Below are 22,061 nucleotides of genomic sequence, written 5' to 3' on the forward strand. Positions count from 1 at the left end.
GGGACATGCCCTCAAGCCCACGGCAGCAGTCTCCCCGCCGGGCACCGAGCGCCTCCCCGGGCGTGCAGCTCCCCGGGACCGGGCTGTGCCAGCCCCGCACCGGCGCCGTGCCGTGCCCTCAGCCTTACCCCGACACCTGCCCCTGCCCCTGCCGACACCCCCAAACCGGGCTGACACCGGGCTGAGAATCTCTCTATTTTATACTTCCTATTTATCTCCCACGGCCCCTCCCGTGGAACAGAGAGGACGCGGACATCGGGGCACGCCCGCAGCGCTTTAACGAACCCCAATATCGTTTTCCCTCTAGGAAAAAGTATTTCAAAATCTCCCTCCTCGATCCGCTTCCACAGAGCTGACGGCCCGAGGGCTGGGATTTCCCTCTCCCCTTTGGCCGAGGAGTCGGCTGCGCTCCCGGGCTCTCGGAGCCGTGCCGCGGGCAGCGCCGAGCGGAGGCGTGCGGCGGGGACGGGGCTCTCACAGGGGAGGAGGGACAACTTTAGAAGTCTCCATAGTCTTTTCCTTTCAGGAAACACATCCTGTTAATGTTTGACCGCCGTGGCAGTGACTTTTTTTGCAGTCGACTACGCCCGAGGCTCACCAAAACGAGCCACAAAAGCAGCCATTTCCTCTCGGTGGAGAGGTGGGGGGGCCTTTTCCTCACTGAAGTGGCTGTTCTCGTCCCGGCACTCACAGCTCGGCTCTTCGGAGAGGGACAGGACAGAGCAACCGCCTCAAGATACTCCAGACTCGCAGATCACATTTGGGATGACCGCATTCCCCTCTGGCTCGGCTTTGAGAGGATGACATCTATCACCGTTTGCAGGATATTCTGAAGTTTGCACCCAAACCCAGGCTTTTGGAGCAGCACTGTTGGCTTGGAGGACCCGGCGCTCGGCAGGCTGCAGTGAGCATCCCACCCCACCTCTGCCCCACCTCGGCTCAGGCTCTCCCGTCCCAAGACTGGATTCTGTCTGGATTCACCCCGTCCAACACGGAATGGACCTCCCCGTCATCCAGTTCACCACGGGACTGGCATTACTTATCAAAGTGCAAGAAGGTGGATAAGTCAACGCTGGGAAGGACCTAACAAAGCTTCTTTGTGTTCCTATTTTATGGAATTCTCCTATCTACCTCACAAAATTCTCATTTCCTCGGTCAGAAATCCCTCTGGAGTTGATTTCAAGAATGAACGGTGATGTCCTCTAGCACCCCGTAACATCCCAGCACAGCGGCCTGATCCCAGCCCAACTTCAATGTGCTGCAGCTGACTGGGACCTCGTGTCGTCTGCAGTTAGAGACTGGCAGCAAGGTGACAGTCAGATATGACTGTCCAGAAACTGGTAGCCACAGCTGTGTTGGTAGCCCTGGTGTCACTCATCCTGAACAACGCGGCTGCCTTCACCCCCAACTGGGTGTACCAGACGCTGGAGGACGGCCGCAAGCGCAGCGTGGGGCTCTGGAAGATGTGCTGGCTGGCAGAGAGGAGCAGAGGCACTGCAAGCACCAGCGCCAGGCACGGGCAAGGGGAGGAGCAGGACTGTGAAGCCCTGCGCTGGGGTTCGGAGTCGGCCGGGTTCCAGGAGTCACGCAGCACTGTCAAACGTAAGTGCAGCCTTTATCATCTCTGTAGATATGATTAATAGGGTGCACCTGGTCCCCAGGGGTTTAATGGCTAACCCTGAAATCATGTTATCTGTCTTAGTCTAAACATCTCTTCACATTCATTCCCAAATAAATTAATTTCAGAAAATAAGAAGCATGATGTCCACGAGTGATGAACTAAACTCCTCCCCCATCAAAGCCAGTAATCTGCATGGTGCTGCCTGGTTTATACAGCCCAGGAATTGATCTGCTTTGAAAAAATTAGTTAAGAAGTGTAAGCCTGAAGTTCAGAGACATCTTGGGCTCACTTCTCCCTCCTGGGCTCCTGCCGTAAGATATCCCTTCCTCCTCAGTACAACAGCAACCACAGTTGCTCTGAATACCCTAAAACTAAAAAACCCAAAAAACCAAACAACCCTATTGCATTGGTATTGCAATGAATGACATGTTGAGTTATTTCTCACTTTTGTTTGCTTTTGTTGGAAATGCCAGGAGCAAAAAAGACAGAAATAGTTGTGGTAAAAACATGTAAAATTGAGAAAGGTCTTAAAATGTGTAACTACTCTTCTTGGTGAAAAAATGCAATTAACATACAACTTGATGACTACAAAAATCATTACCCATAGTGTATTTTTCATTTTGCACTTTCACAAATTGTGGGATCTGAAGCATGCAAATAACTTACACAGAGCTAGGGAAAATTATATACAACTTGATCTGTACAGGAGTAAACCATCCATTCTCTATTTAATCTGGAAGCAAATAGTAGGCAAAGGCCAATTCTGAATCTTGATAAAGCATTTTAAGAAAAATTCTCTCTCTGCAGTTGTGTCATGACAAACTCAGTAGGAAACACAACTGTGGCGAGTTTTTTTGAGACAATTTTGTTTCCATGGAGGTACACATGGTCAGTATGAGCCTGATTTTGCATCCATGGATTTGTCATGCTAAAGAACTTCTCCAATAGGAAATCACACATTTATTTTAGTAATACCTATGGCAATCCGCATCTGTCAGTTGTAGATAAATCACAGACATGCAGGGGTGTGTGTATACATATGCATACATACATCTAAAAATAACTTTATGAAGGAAAAATACGCCTTCCTCAATAGTGATTTACCACAAAGGATTTTGGATGCCATTTGTAGAATGATATAGAAAAGCTGTTCTGCCAATAGCAATGCAGAAGAGGCCACAATCTGGCTCATAAAAAACAATGTATTTATACACATACAGACATACGTATTTTAGAGGCAAGGCTATTTATCTTACAGTTCAACAGAAAAACTGTAAACTCTTTGGGAATTTGCTTGTCCATATACTAAAGACTTCTGTACATGCAGTATGTCACAGCCAACCATAGGTGCTACTACAAGCTGGCTTCCTCCTTGGCAGAGAAGAACGTTCTTAGAACCTGCTTTTCACTGACCTTCTCTGCCTGCTGTTCCTTCCATTGAAACCACAGAATCCTGGAATGGTTTGGGTTGGAAAGAACCTTCAAGCCCATTGCATCCCAACCCCTGCCATGGGAAGGGACACTTTCCACTATCCCAGGTTGCTCCAAGCTCTGTCCACCCTGGCCTTGGACACTTCAGGCATGGGGCTTCTCTGGGCAACCTGTGCCAGGGTCTCACCAACCTCACACAGAAAGACTTCTTCCTAAAAATGTCATAAAAACCAAAAAGAAATCCAGGGACAGGAGTAAATTATATTAAAAATACAGGGAAATTATGTGTTGCAATGTGAACTACTTCTGCAAGGCACAGCATCAGAAGCATGGGCAACTGATTCCATGGGAAAGCACTTCAACTCTATCCTTCAAACCTCACTGCTCCTGGAAGCAAAGATCCCATGCCCTTTCACGTGTCTTTATCTACCTTTCCCTTTCTCACCCTCTTGCTGCGCACCTCATTCAACCCCCTGTGATGCTGAAAAGCTTCTGTGATGGTTCAGATGACTAACAGCAAAAGAATCCCCAGGTTAGGGTGGAAGTTTTGGACATGGGGTGGGATGGGTCTTTGGTGGATAGTTTTCCATTGGATTAAGCAGTGGTATCAAGAGTCCAACAAATGCTGCTGCTAACACTAAGAGATAAAGGTGCAAAGGAGGAGTGAGATGGCTCCTTTTTTAGTGGTAACAAACTCTCAGATCTGAAACCTTCACTTATGCTGAGAATCAGCCCAGCTGATGGACGACATCCATCTAAACTTTTATAACTTGAACAAACCATGGAATGATACAAACTTAAATGCTTCACTGAGAACTCAGATTGTATAGCCCCTCTTCAAACACTTTAGGGAAACCTGGCCAGGTAGTCTAAATCTCCTCAATGCAGGCAAAGACATTTGACAAATATTATGGAGCTGCAGTTTCAGAGTTGCTGAAAAATTTTGGAAGATTATTCTCTTGCCTGCATCTCTGAAATGCTTCAGAAAAAGCCCAAAGGTAGTAGCCTCACAGCCTCAGTAAGAGCTGGGGTAAGACAGCACATCATGAGTAGTCAGCACTGAGCTTTGTGCCCATGTCACATGTGAGCAAGGGCAGCACACCCAGCGCTGTGGCCCCACACAGGGACACCTGAGCTACCCTGAGTGGTGAGAACACTACACCACCAGTGGTGCCTCTCAGGGCCAACCCTTCCCAAAGCCACCTAGGTCCTGACCCAGCACCGTGCCAGGAATACTGCACCAACACACCAGATTAACAAATATGCCCTTAAGTTCTGCCGTGCTCTGAGGCTATCTCTGGATGGGCACAGGGAGATGATTTATTCATCAGCCAAGGTGAAAGTTTGTCCCTCTTTGTCTAAAGAACATTAGAAACAATGTGGAAAGGCAGGAATAGGGAGGAGTTTAAAAGATACAGAACCTCACTGGGTTCTTCAGGGCTGCAGGAGACATAAGGAAAACTGCAACAGCAGGATGCATGTTTCAACTTCTGATGCTCAGGGCTGGATTGCTTGTAGGAATTGCAGTTCTAACAAGGAGTGCAATTTATGCCAGTGAGAGGCACAGCATCAGGAGCAGCTACATGACTGCCACAGGGACCCCAGGTAAACACCTGTCCAGCCTGCATGGATGATTGTTGCACACACATGGACACAGGGACATTTGGTGGCTGAGGCAGGATGCTGCTCATGGTGGGAAAGAGGAGCTGAGGTTTGCTAGCCATTCACCTTTATGCCCATGTCCACTGCATTTACACTAAGTTCCAATGTCTCCAAAATTTCCAATTTCTCTAAAATTTGGCTGGCTGGAAGCCAGGCTCAGTCAAGCAGCTGAGTGTGCTGTAGATGTGTTACTTGTCTACATATATATATTTCCATATGTGGAGACCCAGAAAGTGCATCTGGAGAACACAGGAACTACCATCAGATTTTAAAAAGCCCAAACCTTATTATACACATATTGCCTGACAGACTGCTCAGGCTGTTCCAAAGAGATAAGGCAGCACGGGCAGCTGGCAGCTCAAGGTTTGTGATTTCCCATCCAAATATCTGAAATATGAGCAACATTTAAATAAGTGACACTGCTAATTTAATGATGGAGGCCAGTAGAGATGAATTCTGAGAGACATGGCTTTTCAACCTAGAGTGAATGCTCATTTTAATGTTGGGGTGCAATTCCATGTACTCATTTCAGAAAAGTGCAAACCTCCTTGCGATTCAGGACAGGAAAATGAGCCTAATACATGTTTCAATGCAGCACATACACAAGCGTTGCACAGAAATACTGTCAGAGCAATCAGAGTTTGGTTACTCTTGCCATCAAAACTTCGAAATCAATTAAAGCCACCAATACAGCTTAAAACTTGACCAAACTCAAAGCCTGTTAAAACACTTCTAAAAAACCTGCTCCAGAGTCTGCCTTTCTCTAGTATATGCCAACTTACACGTGGTGTTAGTTCTATTTCAGAATAGCAGTGACATATTAACAAGTGTTGTGAAACAGTATTTGTAACTCCCACCTTTTTCTAGAGAAGAAGGAAAAGGATAAAAACAGGACATCCATCAGGTTAACAGGAAAAGCAGGAAAAATGTCTGACTAAAAGTACCCAACTTTGCAGTTAATATACGCCATTCAGTAGCCAGCTGGGAGACACATTTTAACCAGGTTTCTAGCCAAGATTGCAGATGACTATGTCTGTAATCATTGCTGCATTTGCTCTTTAATAGAGAATCATACATTATCTCAGGTTGGAAGGGACCTACAAGAATCATTGTGTTCAGCTTCCTGTTCCTTGCAGGACTACCTTAAACTAAAACATATCACTAAGAGCATCCTAAACAGAACACAACTCTGGCAGCCTTAGTGCAATGACCACTGCCCTGGGGAGCTTATTCCAGTGCCCAACCACCCTCTAGGGGTAGTGCCTTTTCCTAATAATGAACATAACCCTCCCCTGACACAGCTCCAGCCATTCCCTCATGTCCTGGCACCAGACAGCAGAGATCAGCACCTCCCCACTGTGAGCAAGGTGCAGAATATGACAGGTCACCTCTCAGCCTTCTCTTCTCCTGGCTGAACTGGCCAAGTGATCTCAGCCACTCCTTGTGTGTCTTACCCTTGAGGCCTTTCACCATCCTGGTCACCCTGCCATGGGCATACTGCCATCACTCAGTGTTGGTTTTATTTTGAGTTTGTCATCCTCCCTGTCATGGTGTTCCAGTACAGATTCTAGCCTGTACACTTTCCTTTTCAGTTCAAGAAGATCCCTGCTCAGCCAGGCCCTCCTCTTTCCCTGCTTGCATGATTCCCCATGCTTTAGAATTGCCAGCTCCTGCACTTTTAAGAGGTCACTACTTTGCCCACAAGTCTCTCTTTACAAATTGCACATCTCAGAGGGCACCTTTTCTAGTTGGCCCTCCAGTCTCTGCACCAGAAATTACTTTCAACATGCTTCAGAAATTTCCTGGATCTGTTTGAGTCTGTTGTACAACATTCCTAGTTGATGTCTGGAAACTTAAAATCATCCTTAAGATCCAGGGGAGCTAATCTAGAGACATCCCTTAATTCCTTGTACTATAATTCATCAGTATCATTGTCTTGGCCAGGTGGTCAACAGTAGATCCCCACAACATACTCCAACAATTTCACTGTTTGATATATATGAACTTACATATTATATACACACACATTCACACACACACACTATTTTTTAAAAGGTGGCTAGGTAGCTTTTTACCTGTGCATGCAGATTATGCCCTAACATCTCATTCAGAACTGCCAAGCCTTGACATCTTCGTTACAACCATTTCTTTCATTACACAGATGGAAAAATGGCAGTCTTTGCAGTGTATCTCAAAGACTAATAAATGGTAAAATAAGAAAAAATTAAGAATTCTTTATACAAAGACTATTGGTTCTGCAAGCCAGTAAGACCTGAGCATTAACATCCATAGGATGTTTTTAGGACAACAGAGATGGACTAGGGGAAAAAGAAATTCAGGGTGTTATTGGTTTGTCTTAGCAATGATTATTATTGTAGGGCCTTGAAAAACCATTTATGGCTCCATTTCACTCTGTGCCACACAAATAGAAAGCAAACATCAATCCTGCCCCAAAACATTCTAGCTATGGATTACAGGTAGAATCTTCAGTGAAGGAATTCCTGCATCTCCAGTGGGAGATTAGCTGCTTGTTTCATGGACTGAAGCAATACTTACAGGATGCTATGCAACTAAAGGAAAGAATCAATATATATCCTGAAGAAAATCCTTTCTTAATCAGACTGCAGGAAAGGCAGTTAGAGCAAGAGACTGCTGGGAGAAGGGACTGCTGTCTGAGAACTGTTTTCTGTGGACTGACAAACTTTATATTCCTGCTCAGTCAGGATTTTCTTTTTCACAGTTTTGTATTATTGTAACTTTATGCTGCCTCTGTTTCCCTAGTGCAGTTTGACATGATGCGCGCCTGCAACCTCATCGCCACGGTGGCTCTGACTGTGGGCCAGCTCCTCTTTGTCCTGGGGCTGATGGAGCTCCCCATCATCTCTCAGGATACCCAGTGGTGGGAGGAGGCCATAGCTGCTGTCTTCCAACTTGCCAGTAAGTCCACTTCTTTCTGCTGATGGGAAAGTGCTCAATCTATCAAATCCAGGTGGAAAAGTGTTCCTTACTTTACAAATCTTTCAAGTGACAAAGAATAGCAAAAAGGCTGGTATCTAAAAGCAAGTTCATTATCTCCAAAAAGCTCTCTCCATGAGATTCTGCAGTACGTGAATAGAAGCTTTTATCTGGAATATGTCATAACGAGGCTTCTGCCAACCAAAAAAAAAAAAAAACAACACCCAAGCCATTATTATTTCCTATGAAACCAGGAAGGCAAACACAAGAGAAACAAACTGGATACATCGTAATCCCACAATTTAGCAGGGCAAAACACACTAAAGGAACTGCAAAAAAGCATAGCAGAAAGGCTGAGCAAATTTTTGAAGCCTTGTTGAAACACGATTATTTTATTTTAGCTAACTGGTATTTACTCAATGACCACCAGCTGGATTTTGACAAACAGATACATCTGCAATCCAGCAAAGAAAGCTGAAGTCAATTCAGACCACTGACTGCTATAAATAAAATTCCCACAGCAGTTCTCATGGACTGTACAGAGAGCTGCATGAGGAAAAGAGGAAATGGGTTTATCACAATTCCATTTGGACAGCAGTGGCAACAAAGTGTAAACATTCTGCAATAATACCTTTAATTATTACATAAAGTAAGTAACTTCAGTATTCATTACAGTAGGAGTCCAATCCTATATGATACCCATTAATGACAGGAAACTGTCATTAATGGAGTAACATTCAAGCTGCTTACAAGATCAGATTAAAAAGACAACTTTTTAATATATACACACATATACACACATATACATTGTTAATGTAAAGAACAGGTTATAATAAAGCAAGAGTGTTTTATTTGAAGTTTTAATTTCAACTTAACAACTCAGAATATTAAGAGCGGCACAAAACAACTGAGACCCCAGGTTTTCACCAATGCAAGATCAGAATCTGACCTAGGTCATTTAAGTATGGTCTCACAGTCTCACAGCAATAAAATGGCTAGGTTTTTTTAGGTCCACTAAGGATGAGGAACTTGAAATCCAGATAAGAGGAGTCTGCAGAGGTTCTGTAACCCTCAAAGCACCTGATCCATCTTCTAGGTGCAGCAAGAGCCTCAAGCACCAGGCAGTGCTTCCAAAAGACAGATCTACAGCCTGGCACAAAAGCCCTCCCTTCGTGTCAGTGTAACTGTGGATACCTTCTGGATAATTCTCCCTGACTGTCAGCGTGATGCCTGCTGTCCTCTCCCATCCTCTCCAAACTCGACGTGTTTTTCCAGAGCGGAAATGCATTCTGGCCCTGTTGGGATGTGTTGTTTCATTGACAAACAGCACAGGGGACAGCCATGGGCTTTTCTTCTACCATGTCTGCTAATTTTAGACTGAGCTTTTTTTTTTCTTTTTTTTTCCTGTGCTGGAGTCTGTTTTAAACACAGTCAGAGAGAGACTGAAAGGCGCCAGGATATCCCGATGCAGGAGGAGGAAATGCCTGCTATTACCTGTTATGCAAGCTGAACCTTGAAATCCCCAGTGCTGGGAGAGGACATGGCAGAAAAGCCACAGTCAGAATGCTTAACAAAACACTAATGAGAATGGCTGCAGAAGCTTTTGGATCAAGAAGCCTATGTCCATCTGCCTGCCTACATTCAAAAGGTGTGACGGGGTGGATCTGGCAGCCTGTGACGATATGAAGACAGACATTGTGCTGTGTGAATCTGCACTGAAACACAGTGACTACCCCTGCCCCATTCCTCAGCCCCCTTTGCAGTTATGCTACACTCTGCTTTACCATCATCAGACAGTTTTCTGCCCAGAAGTCATGATATTCACTTTACATTTCATTATCTTAATGCAACTTTATGTTTAAACAGGTTCCTTCCTGATATCCAGGTCACCTGAAGTCTTCTAGAATGTAAATTTTTGAAAAAAGTGTGAGGAACTCATTATATCTGCATTAACCCAATATAAAATAAGACTTCCTGGAGACCTCTTTAGTTTTCCAGAAAAGTGGTACATCAAGTGCTGATTCCTTGGGACATCAGGGGTCTCTGATGCACTCACTAAACTCCCTGGACTGGGCTCAGGCAATAGCATTTTAGACATCACAGAAGTGTTTTGATATCAGACAAAACCCATGTGCAGTAAGAAAGCTGAGCATTGCCACTGCTCTGATGAGGGGCTGCTGCTGCATCTGGAGACTGAGAGTTCTGTATTGGAGGGGAAGACAGTACCACATCATGTCCTCTGAGCCACAGGTGATACTCAGACTCTGAGTCTCCACTCTGAGACAGTATCCTCAGTCAATCTCAAAGAACCTCTCAATCAACCTCAAAGAAAAGGAGCAATATGGAGTAAAACCTCAGAACAGTGAATATGACACTTGTATTTAAAAGCATTTGTCCCATGCAAACAACTCGAGAGAAACCCCTGCAAGGCTCTCTCCTGCTTAATTTCAACAATTAAAGCCAAGGTACTTTAGGTCAGACAGATCATTTGTGTGAGAAGGGCAGGTAATGTTTGCAAATGAAGCTTAGATCTTATTAAACATTTCTGAAGCACTGGCTAGGTAATTTCTGTTTATTACACTTTCAAATGAAAGAACACCAGCAACACCCTTCTGTTTTTCCCTTTTCAAAATCCAAATGATCTGAAGAATTGTCCTGCGATTCCTCATCCTTTCAGTAATTTCAGAAGTTATCTTGAATCATATTCCCTCTAAATCAAACTTCTTCTTGACCTCTACCTTTCATCCTGGAATATGCCAACAAGTGCTGAAGCACAGTGGTCACTGGTAGACTGAAATCTTGTCTGAGGGAAGGCTCAACCTATAATTGTCTTATTTTTACTCAACTGAAACTGTGTGGATTTCATTATATTTTCCCATGGCCTGAACGAAAGTCCTTTTTTGGACTAAAAAAAATAAGTGTGCTAAGTGTCATCTCCAAAGTCTATCACAAGCTCAAATCAATGATCTTAAATCCACTGGAGCTTGCAGTGGCTCCAGACTCCAACACTTCCTCACTCCTGCCACCTGCACAAGCATTTGACAGCCATTCAAAAGGATGGACCTCTGACAGAAAATCAAGCCCCAGGAAGCAAAGAGGAAGCAAAGAAGAGAGGAAACAGCAATGTTATTTGAGACAGCAATGGGATTCACACAGCTCCAAAGCTTCCCAGCCTCACATCTCCCCATTAACAGGAAAGCAAGCTGTTTGCTTTGGAAAAGGCTCCTAGTGAAAATGGAACCAGTGTTGTACATGGAATTTTGTGTCGATGCTCAGAAATTTCCCTCTAGAGGGTTTTGGCGTTTCTGTTTTTTTCCAAGGACCTGTTACAAACTCTATGTGCTGAATATAAGATGGATAACAGCTGACAGAAGAGATGTTGGAAAGGGAAATCAGCACAGGGAAGAAGGAGCACTTCAGAGGATACTGAACTACTACAAACATTAACCTGCCAGATCGGACCTTGAGGGGCTCCACCTGAGTCTTGATCTTGTCCAGTGATCATTATCATAAACTTTGGAGAGAAGTATTAGAAACTTAATTGGGAAAATCTGGGATAAAAAATCCTTTACATTAGATCTCATCCTGGTTTCTGAATGTCTAATATTGCAACACACCTGAATCATGGTTAATATTTTGCCAGTCCGCTTTCAGCATTAAATAACTCTCATACATAATACCTAGAAAATTACAAAGTTTCCTGTTCCTACTGAGCCTGTCATTTACAGCCAAATAAGTTAGTCTCACTTTTCTTAAATTTCAAGCATTGCATTCCAGCTTTGCCCAACATGTTTTTCTGATGAGAATCTTTCACTCCAGACCCCTAATGTATCACAAGAAAGATGAGCTCATGCATACTCTAATTTCTGTGCTCTTAAAACTAAATCAGACAATTTTTGAATCATCCTCTCCAGCCACTTTAGATCAGTTGATATCCAGAAAATCTCAATGTATAAAAGAACATCACAGCAGCCATCAGAAAACATGGCTGAAGATATTCCTGATAGCAATGTGATCCTGAGTTCCGTACTACTTCCTTCCACGTTTTTGCTTCATAACTCCCTCAAGCCAGATCTGTTCTTAGATGAAGTTTATGAACTGTAAACCTAAAACTTCCTGAAAAGGAAGCAAGTAAATAAGATGCTCTAAATAACCTAAAAATCGTAGCACAAATAGAGAAAGTGACTGCTTGGTTTGTGCTAAATGTTTTCATTATTTGTCAATTTTATTTCACACACAGTGCCGAACCTCCCCGATCTTTATGAGGACCACAAATACCACAGTAAAGTAATTTTGTTTTCACACATTTCCAAAAGGAACCACATTTGCAAAGATCCTAAAATCTGCATGTCTCATTAATTTTGTTGGGAATGGTTCCTAAGAGCAGGTGAACCAGCAAACTGGGAAGGACAGTAGCTCACAAGAAATGTGGTGAACTCCTCATCTGGCACAGCTGCAGCAGGAAGATGATCTGCCTGTATTCTTTAAAGCTAAACTCTGATAAGAGCAGCAGGCAGGCTGTTGCAGCATCTCAATGTCAAGGGGATATATTCTTATCAGAAATACAGTAAAAAAATCTGTTAACAGATAAATATAATTCAGATATGCAAGCATAAGGAGCATGTAATGCAGAGAAAATTGTGTGAGATGGAAAGCATCTCAAATATTCATTTTATTGCTTATGAACATGTGCATTATATATACATGGAAGTGTCTCCTAAAACTGTAGGATCCCTGGAAGTGTCCAAGGCCAGGTTGAATGGAGGCTTGGAGCTACCTGTGACAGTGGAAGGTGCCTCTGCCCATGGCAAGATGGTTGGACAGAGATGGTTTTAAAAGATTCCTTTCCACCCAAAACATTCCATAGTTCTGATTCCAGACAGGAGCTCATTGCTCTGCCTGATATGAGGCCTACTAGGATTAAAGCACAGCTTTAATTGGCTCCAGCTGCCTCAGAATTCAGGAGGCCAAGCAATGCTAATAGTCAACATCAAGTGCGAATATCTGCACATTTCTCCTTATTTAGATAGTTGCCCAAGAGGAATTCTGCCCAGTTCACTGGGAATGCTTTTCAACATTCCATTCAAAGACTGGCTTAATTTCTAAGGAAACCTCCAAAAGGTAACAAACAAAAGCAATTTATTGTCAATAGAACTAAACTGGTTAAAGATTTCCAAGATAAGATAAGATTTACTGCCTTACACTAACTAAATCTCCCATCAAGTTAAAGTCAAGGACTGACTAACTCAAAGAACACAAGTGGAAAGCCCTTGTAATTCAGAAAAGTGAGCAAACAAAAGCATCTTATCACCCCTGAGAAACATGCTACTCACATGTTTAATTCTAAGATGTTACATGCTACCAAAATCCTTGGAAGAAAATTTTAAATTAGGACTACACAAAACAAACAAACAAACAAAACCAAAAAAACTCAACCCTAAACAAATTATTGTACTTAACTATGTACAACTGAAACCTCAAAGGTCACTTGCCTCTAATGGTCACGTTCTAATTCCCTGTGGCATTAGAAACCAAAGCATCATGCAGCCTGGTGCTACAGTGAAGAGCCCGTGACTGTTACAGGGGCACCACATCTGCCTTCAACCATAACACCTTCTTTTGTGCCAAGCTGATACAAGAAAAGGTATTTATTAATAAATAATTTGAATCTATCTCATGCTGATAAATACAGCTGAGCTCCTACAGCCCATTCAGGTGTGTGATTCATCACAGCTAAATCATTCCCTGTGACCTCGGTGGGGTACACAGAAGAGGAGTGAAATATTTCCCTTTGCTGTTTGCAGTTCTGCACAAGCATGGGTGGTGTATTCACCACACTCTGGCTGCTCTATTTTCCTTCTTCTCCCTTTTCCTGACAGCAAAAGTCATCCTCCAGGACAAGCTGTAAAGAGGAGGATTTTAAGTCCCAATATAGACTTTCTGGTAAACTAGAAAAAACAACGTGGATTTCTTCAAATGCACTATCAGTACACTAAAAAAAAGGAAGAATGAGAATCCAGGGGTGTCTGAAAAAGGACAACAAACTATCACAAAAAATTTAAAAAGTGACCAATAGAGTTCTTTTAAAAAGCTAAAAACTCTGTAGTTGGCTTGCAGCCAGCCGCAGTCAAACAGGAAATCCAGCATATAGGTCTGAAATGTAAGTTCAGAAAGTAACATTCTCCCAAGCCACCCCCACTACCACAGTCAATACTGCTCCAACCAGAAGTCTTCCAAGTGACTTGGTTATCTGTTTCCTTCCCCAGCGGAAAAGCCACCCCCCTCCCGGCTTGTTTTGCTGCAGATGGGAAACAACTGCAGATAAACAGCAGTTCTATGGGAAAAAAAAAACCACTTCAACTAATCTTATCAGGATTTTTAGTGAAGCTGTGGCCTCTGTGCAGCCTTGAGATAATATACAATAAAATTATCTGAAATTAATTTATGTACTTCATTAAATTAATTCAGAGAATTAATTTGAGCCATGCGTCTCAAAGTCTTGTCATCACTACAAAACAGAAAAGAAACTTGATCAGATAAAAATGTTCAATATTTTCATAAATAAAGAAATATGTCCCTTCTACAGCCATCGTCAACCTGTGTTGTACACCATGAGCTCAAGAATCCTGATATCAAAGAGAGCAATTTTCTGGTTATTTTAGTAAAGTTGTTTATGGGAAATAGTCTAGGAAGCCAACTGTCTTCCTCTAGGTATTTTGCTGGAAAATTGAAACTGAATTGAGACATTTTTAAAAATATCTATCTAAAAAGAGAAAAGTCACCACAGTCAGCTCTGGAGACCATTCTTACAACCAAGTTAATTTTTATAGAGATACTTCTAACTATTATATAGCACAAATATGTGCTATATAATTTGTATATTTATTTATTCCAGTCTTCCTTTATGAAGGAGTCATTTCAGCAATGACATTCCTTTGTTATCGTGGTGAAGGAAGTGTGTAGGGTAATAAGGACAAACCCTTTTTTTGGTTAATGAGGCATATTTACCTTTTTGTGATTGAAACAATCTAATTACATCCATCAATTTCTTTTAAAAAGCTGAAAAGTAGTTTTGTTTGACAATAGGTACAGGAAGAGACTAGGCTGGAGCCCCTCTGCTCTGGAGCCAGGCTGGGAGGGCTGGGGGTGCTCACCTGGAGAGGAGAAGGGCCTGAAGGGGCTCCAGGAGAGCTGCAGAGGGACTGGGGACAAGGGCTGGAGGGACAGGAGAAGGGGGAATGGCTCCCAGTGCCAGAGGGCAGGGCTGGATGGGATCTGGGGCAGGAATTGTTCCCTGTGAGGGTGGGAGGCCCTGGCACAGGTGCCAAGAGCAGCTGTGGCTGCCCCTGGATCCCTGGAGGTGTTCAGGGCCAGGTTGGATGTGGCCTGGAGTAACCTGGTCTCATGGGAAGTGTCCCAGCCTGGGGCAGGGGGTAGAATGCAATGACGTTTAAGGCTCCTTCCAACCCAAACCACCTGGCGTTGTATACAATAATACAGTATACAGAGGGCAGAAAAGTAATCAAGTGTTATCAATGCACTCTTCAGGGAATGGGCAGGGGTCAGTAACATAAAAAAGGAGGGTAAAGGGATACAGATTGCCCCTTGACCTAACAGGGATCTCCTGCAAGACTGGAACAGTCACCCTACCTCACTGCTGAAATAATATTACTATTATTCATCAGTAACGTAACCACCAAAGAGAATGAGAATTTTTCTGTTTTTTCAGGTTTTTTGCAAAGCACGTGTTGACACCTGAATGGAAATGCTAGATGAGTGCACTATTATTAGTCTAATATTCCCTACCTTTTAGGGAACTCAGTACTGTGCTTAAGGTTACAAGGACAATAGAAACTTTGCCTTCAGTAGCTTCTGGAGGCATGACATTACTTCTGCCTAATAACACTTTTTTCCAGCAAGAAAAAAACACTTTAAAATTTCAGCATAAGAGTACATACTGTGAATAAAATAATTTTAAAAATTATTATTATTACCATCATCATTAATACAGCTGTTTTCCTCTTTGGCAATGTGAGTAAGAAAAGACATCTATGTAACTGATTGAAATACATGGGGGAAAAAAAAGTCCAACGTGAAATACAGCTCAGTGGGTGTATTTAAATTTAAATCAGAGTGAACAGATTTAAACAGAAGCTCAGTATTAAGTTTAAGGCACTCTCTTTGCACGTATCATAAGGCCCAAATACGCCTTCAAAAACACATCCAGCATATCAGAGTAGGGATGGAAAGGCTGTACAGATGTACGAACAGTAAGCCTGTAAACACTGAGATGCCTACGGCATTTTGCCACTACAGAATTTCCAGAGAAGAATTCATTAAAATCCCTCTGCCCTTCTGTCTGCAGGCTTTGTTCTGGTTATCGGACTGGTGACATTCTACCGCATCGGCCCCTACACCAACCTCTCGTGGTCCTGCTACCTGAACATCGGCGCCTGTCTCCTGGCCACGCTGGCAGCTGCCATCCTCATCTGGAACATCCTGCACAGGCGTGAGGACTGCATGGCACCGCGGGTCATCGTCATCAGCCGCACCCTGACCGCGCGCTTCCGCCGCGGCCCGGACAACGACTACGTGGAGTCACCGTGCTGAAAGGGGAAAGCTCTCCAGGAGACCTGCACTGCAGTTACTGGCTATAAAGATACGCTATAATTTAAGGGTTGAAAGACATCACGGTGTTCACTTGTGTGGGCAGAGGCCCTCAGTTATTATTCGGATGGGCTCCATCTATATACATATGTATAAACCACAATTTTATATATATATATATATAAATAATTATATTGCCCTCTCCTTCTGCTGTACAGCACAGAATTCCTGTGTTGGCTGTGTGGCAGCAGAGTCAGCTGGAGAAGATACCAACTGTGTGCAATGAGAATACAAGAAGGAGGGAAACAAACACATTTTCTCTTTCTGCATCAAGTTCTCCTGCTCCCTAAAAATGAAACAAAAAGTTATAGGAGACCAGTGACAATAGCTTGGGAGTTCACAGGTAATCTGAGAAAGCAGAAAACTCACCATAGATTAAGTGATGGGTTTAAAAGTGGAAATTTCATTACTTTCTAGTGCTTCTACTTACCTCTCTACAAGGAGTGGATTCTCATTAGCTGCAACACCTGTTCTCAGCCCCAGGACAGAGCAGAGAGTAAAAACCAAAAGCAACTCTAACTATTCTGATGTAAAGGAAGAGATTGCAGGAGAATTAAGGTGCATTTTTTTCAGACTTTCTTTTTGTATCCTGAGACATAGGCTGGCAAATGTCTATGGGTAACCAGACACTAAAAATGAGAAGGGTACACAGCTAGAAACAGGCCACACATGCTGCTGAAAAAATGTTTCAGTGTTATATACCTGCAGCTACCTGAACTCCCCAATAATCAGATGTATGATTAAATTACATTGTTGGAAACTATTATAAGAAATATTCCGGCCCAAATTGGTTTATTTTCTCTCCAGCTAGTTATAGCATTTGCTGTGACTTTAGAATGCTATGGCAGGACACCAGATCTACTCAGAGCCACAAAACACAGGGAATATTGGAGAATAGAGCTGCCACTCAAGCACCCAGACTGGAGAATAAGACAAATATACAGGACTGCAGGATTCTGAGAGTTAAAAACAACCTGCCTGATAACTTAATATGATAATGAAGTGAAAAATATTGCCTTTAGAAATAAGTACAATGTTTATAAGCCTTACCCTGAGAAGCACGTGGCTTTACAAAAGTCACATGCATATACGTTTCAGAAAGAAAAACAGCACATCAAAACCTATTATGCAGGAACACACAGGATACAGGAACCTGAGGCAAGGACAGGTGTGTAAGCACACTCAGAATGCTACTCTGAGCACAGTTAGTGACAGGTTTGAGGGACCATGAGCTGTGAATGTTACAGATACCTTAGGACTGTTGTCCAGCTGAGTACACTGCTTTGCTCCTTTATCCTTATTTCCACCCTTTGTTAAAATGTAATCATCAAGCTGGCCCTTGAGTTCTGTTCTGCACTCAGTTCAGATGTGACAAGAAACTCAACCCCAACTGCTGCTTTGCACCACATTCCAAATGAGCAACACTCCAGAGAGACTGATGCTCTACAACAACTGCACTGCTCTAGACTGTCAGGGGAAATACCATAAAGCTGACAAAGAGTTTCTTTTAGCGGTAGGTTTGTAAAAACCAACTAAGATTAGTATTCATCTGCCTGCATTAATTTTCTGGGAAAGAAATTCCAGAAACAATTTGTTATGATTAAATGAAGCAGTTTTTAAAATAAAATATTAGAGTATTTAAGAGACATTATATTATTTCCTCTAATATTGCAATATCCATATTATAATAATGTACATGTGAATTTAAAAATCAGCTATGTGATCCGTAAATCTGTAACACTCGGAATTGCTGTGATTATTTTAGATGTGTAAGTAAAATTGTGAATGGTTATTTTCTGCTAGTGATGATATTTTTGCCATTAAGACACAGGATAAGGTTGCAGGTTATCAGTAATTCATTCTCTTTTAGTGAAAAAGAATCCACAACGCATTCTAAACAAAGAATGAGCAGAGAATGCATTAAAATGTCTGTGAGAAAGATGTTTCATCTGGTTAAAAATGAAGGGAGAATGGAATCAGAGAGGGAAAAAGTAAGGAGAGTCTAGGAAGATCTACACTTCATACAAACTTTCAACAAAAATAAACTGCACCCATGAAGAAATACATACAAATAGTTCTCATACCTTTTTATCAGCTTGATGGATTTGAAGGCCTCATCCATATCTCCAGCAGTCAGATAGTAGCTGAAGTTGAGCATGGCATCCTGGGTGGTCTTATCACAGTCTCCCAATCCAATGAAATCTCTCATGGGTCTTCTTGCAACCATCTGAGAGACTACTCCTGAGCCAGACTCTGATGCTCCCTTCTCAGCTTCTCCCAGCTAAAAGGAGAAGGTTGACATAGAGATGATCAAGCAGGTTGAAACTTACCCCTTTGTACATGTAATTAATTACATTATTCTCGCCACAGTCCAAGTTTTTTATATCTGCAGGACCATGATCAATAGCAACAATAGAGGCAAAGTTTCAGAACTTCCTAGAAAATGCCAGAAAATATGGAATGTCATAGAAGATATTAGCATATTGCAGTGAACAATCACAGCATGTCAGTGATCGCTGGAGATTGATAATACACCACAGAAATGTAACCTCCTTTTATTACAGTCATTTTATTTATATATATATATATGTATTATAGTAGTACTACTATTACAATAGCAACTATTAAGCTCCCAGATTTCTGAAGATTTCACATAAACATCTCTCCAAGTTTAGTCTCTTCTCAAATATTAGTCTGCTGTTCTGAAAGTTAACTATACAGACCAAATTCTTCTATCCTTGCCTTCATGTTAATCATGAATACTGAAACTCAGGTTCAAACCCTTCCCCTTACAACTGGCAGTTCTAAAGCTTCAGGGACGCTTCTACCACTTACTGAAAGGCAACTCAAAGCAATTCAATCATTATGCAGAAAAACAATAAAGTCTCAATCCTCAGTATCAAATGATCTGTCTAGAGTATAACAAAGCAATTTTCCCAAGGCAGGCACAGAGGAAATCACCTGAGTCACAAAGCATGCCAACCGTTTAGTTACATAAGATTACTAAATTTGATGGTATACAGAAGCCAATAGAAATTGTATTATATTATAATAAAATGGAAATCCTGGGTACAGTAAGACAGAAATCCAAAGCACAAATCTGTTTGACTAGAACTTGAGGAATTTCTGGAACCAGGACAGTAAAGACATAGTGAATAAGGAGACACCCTGGAATGAAACTTGGTCAACAAGGCCTGTTGCATCAACTAGATTTACTGTATTTAAAACAGACTGTGTTCTTATACTAAATTAGGTTTCCCAAATGAATACAAGTGACATAAAAAGTGACTTTGTCATAAAGAGACAACCACCTTCCAAGAAAAGGGAAATGAGAGAGGAGCAGAGTATGAAGAGGACCAAAGCAATGCAGATACTTACAGGTTTATAAACACATCCCCTCCGAAAACGCAACTAATGGCAGCAATAATCCATACAGAGTTAAAAAAAAAGAAAGAAACAATATCAAAGTAAAATAGCATGAGATGATGGAGAAGTGTTAAAAAGAAAGTATCATATTTGACCTTTCAGTTTAAGGGAAAAAGAAAAGTAAACACAGCAAACTCCAAAAGCTCAGTCTGCACAGGAAGACTGACAACAGGCAGTGCTTTGAAGGGGATGAAGTGCAAAGTGCTGGTCTGAATCTGAACATAAGCAGATACAATCTCTCTGTCTAACAGTGCTGCCATACTACATGAGGATTAGAAGCCTCATTAATAATAATTTCCTGCAGGTTTTACAAAACCAAATACATGACTATAGTTAATGGGCTCTGTTACACTCTCCCTACAAGACAGGAACAGAGCAAATCATCATCCTAAGAAGCACCAGGAAACTCAGGTCAGAACTTCACCAGAAACCAATCTAGGTGAAAGGCTGCAGCTCCCCCAGTATGCATGGAATTATGTAGGGTACTATTTACCTGAGATGCAAACAGTTTTGGATTGAAATTCAAGTTTTAGAAGTTAGAGCCTGCATTCTTGGCATTAACAGCACACAGGCACTTGCTGATGGTACAAGATGACTATTCTTGCTCTCTCAGGTACTCCTGGAGATGAAACTTCATTCCAGTAAGGAAGTGGGATGCTTCTGCCAAAGCCAGTATGAAATGTCCTGTCTTACAGCCTACATAAATCTCACACACACAGACACCCCTCTTGTACTTGTAATAGGCAGTGACCAGATAAAGCAGAGTTTTTTCACATCCCTTTTTCAACTGCATTACACTATTTCTCCTACACTTGTACATCATATTCAGTTTACAATGCCCATAAAAAGCCATTTCATTACAAATTCCACAATTCTGCTGAATTCATCTGCATCAGAATTATCTTCATGTCATTTCTACATGCAATGCGTCTCCTGCCATTGGAGTTGCTCTACCTACCCCAAACTCAATTTGGTTAAATTTGATCCCTATACAGTGGAAAGTCTGGGAAGGGAAGGAATTCCTAGAGATTACCTCACCTTTTTTGCAAAGTAATAATGTGGCACCTCTATGCCCAGAAGAACCTGATAGGATGAGGGCAATGGAAAGCTGTCCTGCAGCAAAAGGCCATGCTCTTCAGTGCAGAAGAAAGATATAATCCAAACATCCATCTAGAAAAGGAAGAACAACAGTGTTTTGTTTTTATGCTGCAATATCCTTGTTTCTTTTTATTTTCCATATTCACTTGGCAGAAGCTTCTCTTGGCAATAGTATGAGCTATACACTCAGACACAGCTGCTGGGAGGGCAGAGCCACACACCTCCTCCCTGCAGTGAGCAGACAGCACCTCACTCTGCATTCCAGACTGGTCCTCCTGCACAAGGGACCACCACCTCTGCCTCAGCAACCAGCTTCACCCACCATAAAGAGGGAAGCCCCTGGCCACAGATGGCTGCTTCAGGCATCTCTCTGGGAGATCTGGCTCAGGGCAAAGAAACAGAATCAGAATGGTTTGGGTTGGAAGAGGCTTGAAAAACTATCCAGTTCCAAACCCCTGCCAGGGCAGGGACACCTTCCACTAGAGCAGGTTGCTCCAAGCCCTGTCCAACCTCGCTTTGAACACTTCCAGAGATGGGGCAGCCACAGCTATTTTCAACTTTTTTGAAAAACATGATATTATTCCCATTGTAAGTTCATCAGCTCAATGACTGCTTTGAGTTCCCAGGAAATATATCATCTAAAACATATCATTCAAAAATAGTTCCTCTAGCAGTTTAAGTATTGACCTGACTCAAGTTCAAATTTTTATTTCCAGCAGAAAATTAATCAGACTTCTCCTTTACTAAAGCATAAACAGAGAGTAAAAAGTTCTGTTAGATAAGGGGCCAAGAGTAAGTTGCATTCCTTTTATATCTTTTTTTCAACTTTATTTAGAAACCAAGCGTTTTTAAGTTTTTTACTTGAGGAATATTAGGTTGAACTGTCCTTCTCTTTGCTAGAGGACCCTACCCAGGCCTTTCAAGACATCCCTATCCCATTCCTCCTTTTCACTTTCATCTTCACATGGTTCTTCTAAGCTCATTTTAACCAACAGAAGACACACAGAGCTTTCTGCCTCTAATTTATGAGGTTAGTTTTAAATAAGGCACAACTACAAAAACTTGAGATTATAATGGCATTTCAAATCAACAGAATGTTTATGCAGGATAGGCAGCTCTGTACAGACAGTGGTAAGGAGCAGTACAAACACAGTAACAGGGGAAGAGGGGAAGAATTGTTTGTGTGAGGAAAGAAATCGTT

At 42.2% G+C, this 22,061-nt stretch overlaps 2 protein-coding genes across 2 annotated transcripts in view; one reads left to right on the top strand and one right to left on the bottom strand.

Annotated features, from left to right (window-relative positions):
* IFT140 (intraflagellar transport 140) overlaps nucleotides 1-22,061 on the bottom strand; it is a 54,382-nt gene that overhangs the window by 14,228 nt on the left and 18,093 nt on the right. The window contains 2 exon segments of the mRNA XM_066330358.1: nucleotides 18,421-18,617; nucleotides 20,801-20,932. Coding sequence (XP_066186455.1) covers nucleotides 18,421-18,617; nucleotides 20,801-20,932 — 329 coding nt within the window.
* Nucleotides 520-18,275, top strand: TMEM204 (transmembrane protein 204). The gene is made up of 3 exons (XM_066330357.1): nucleotides 520-1,602; nucleotides 7,496-7,651; nucleotides 16,035-18,275. Exons 1-3 carry the CDS (start codon nucleotides 1,323-1,325, stop codon nucleotides 16,277-16,279), a joined length of 681 nt encoding a protein of 226 aa, XP_066186454.1. The 5' UTR covers nucleotides 520-1,322; the 3' UTR covers nucleotides 16,280-18,275.

The sequence above is a fragment of the Sylvia atricapilla genome, chromosome 15, assembly GCF_009819655.1.
Source record: "Sylvia atricapilla isolate bSylAtr1 chromosome 15, bSylAtr1.pri, whole genome shotgun sequence".
Classification (NCBI taxonomy): domain Eukaryota; kingdom Metazoa; phylum Chordata; class Aves; order Passeriformes; family Sylviidae; genus Sylvia; species Sylvia atricapilla.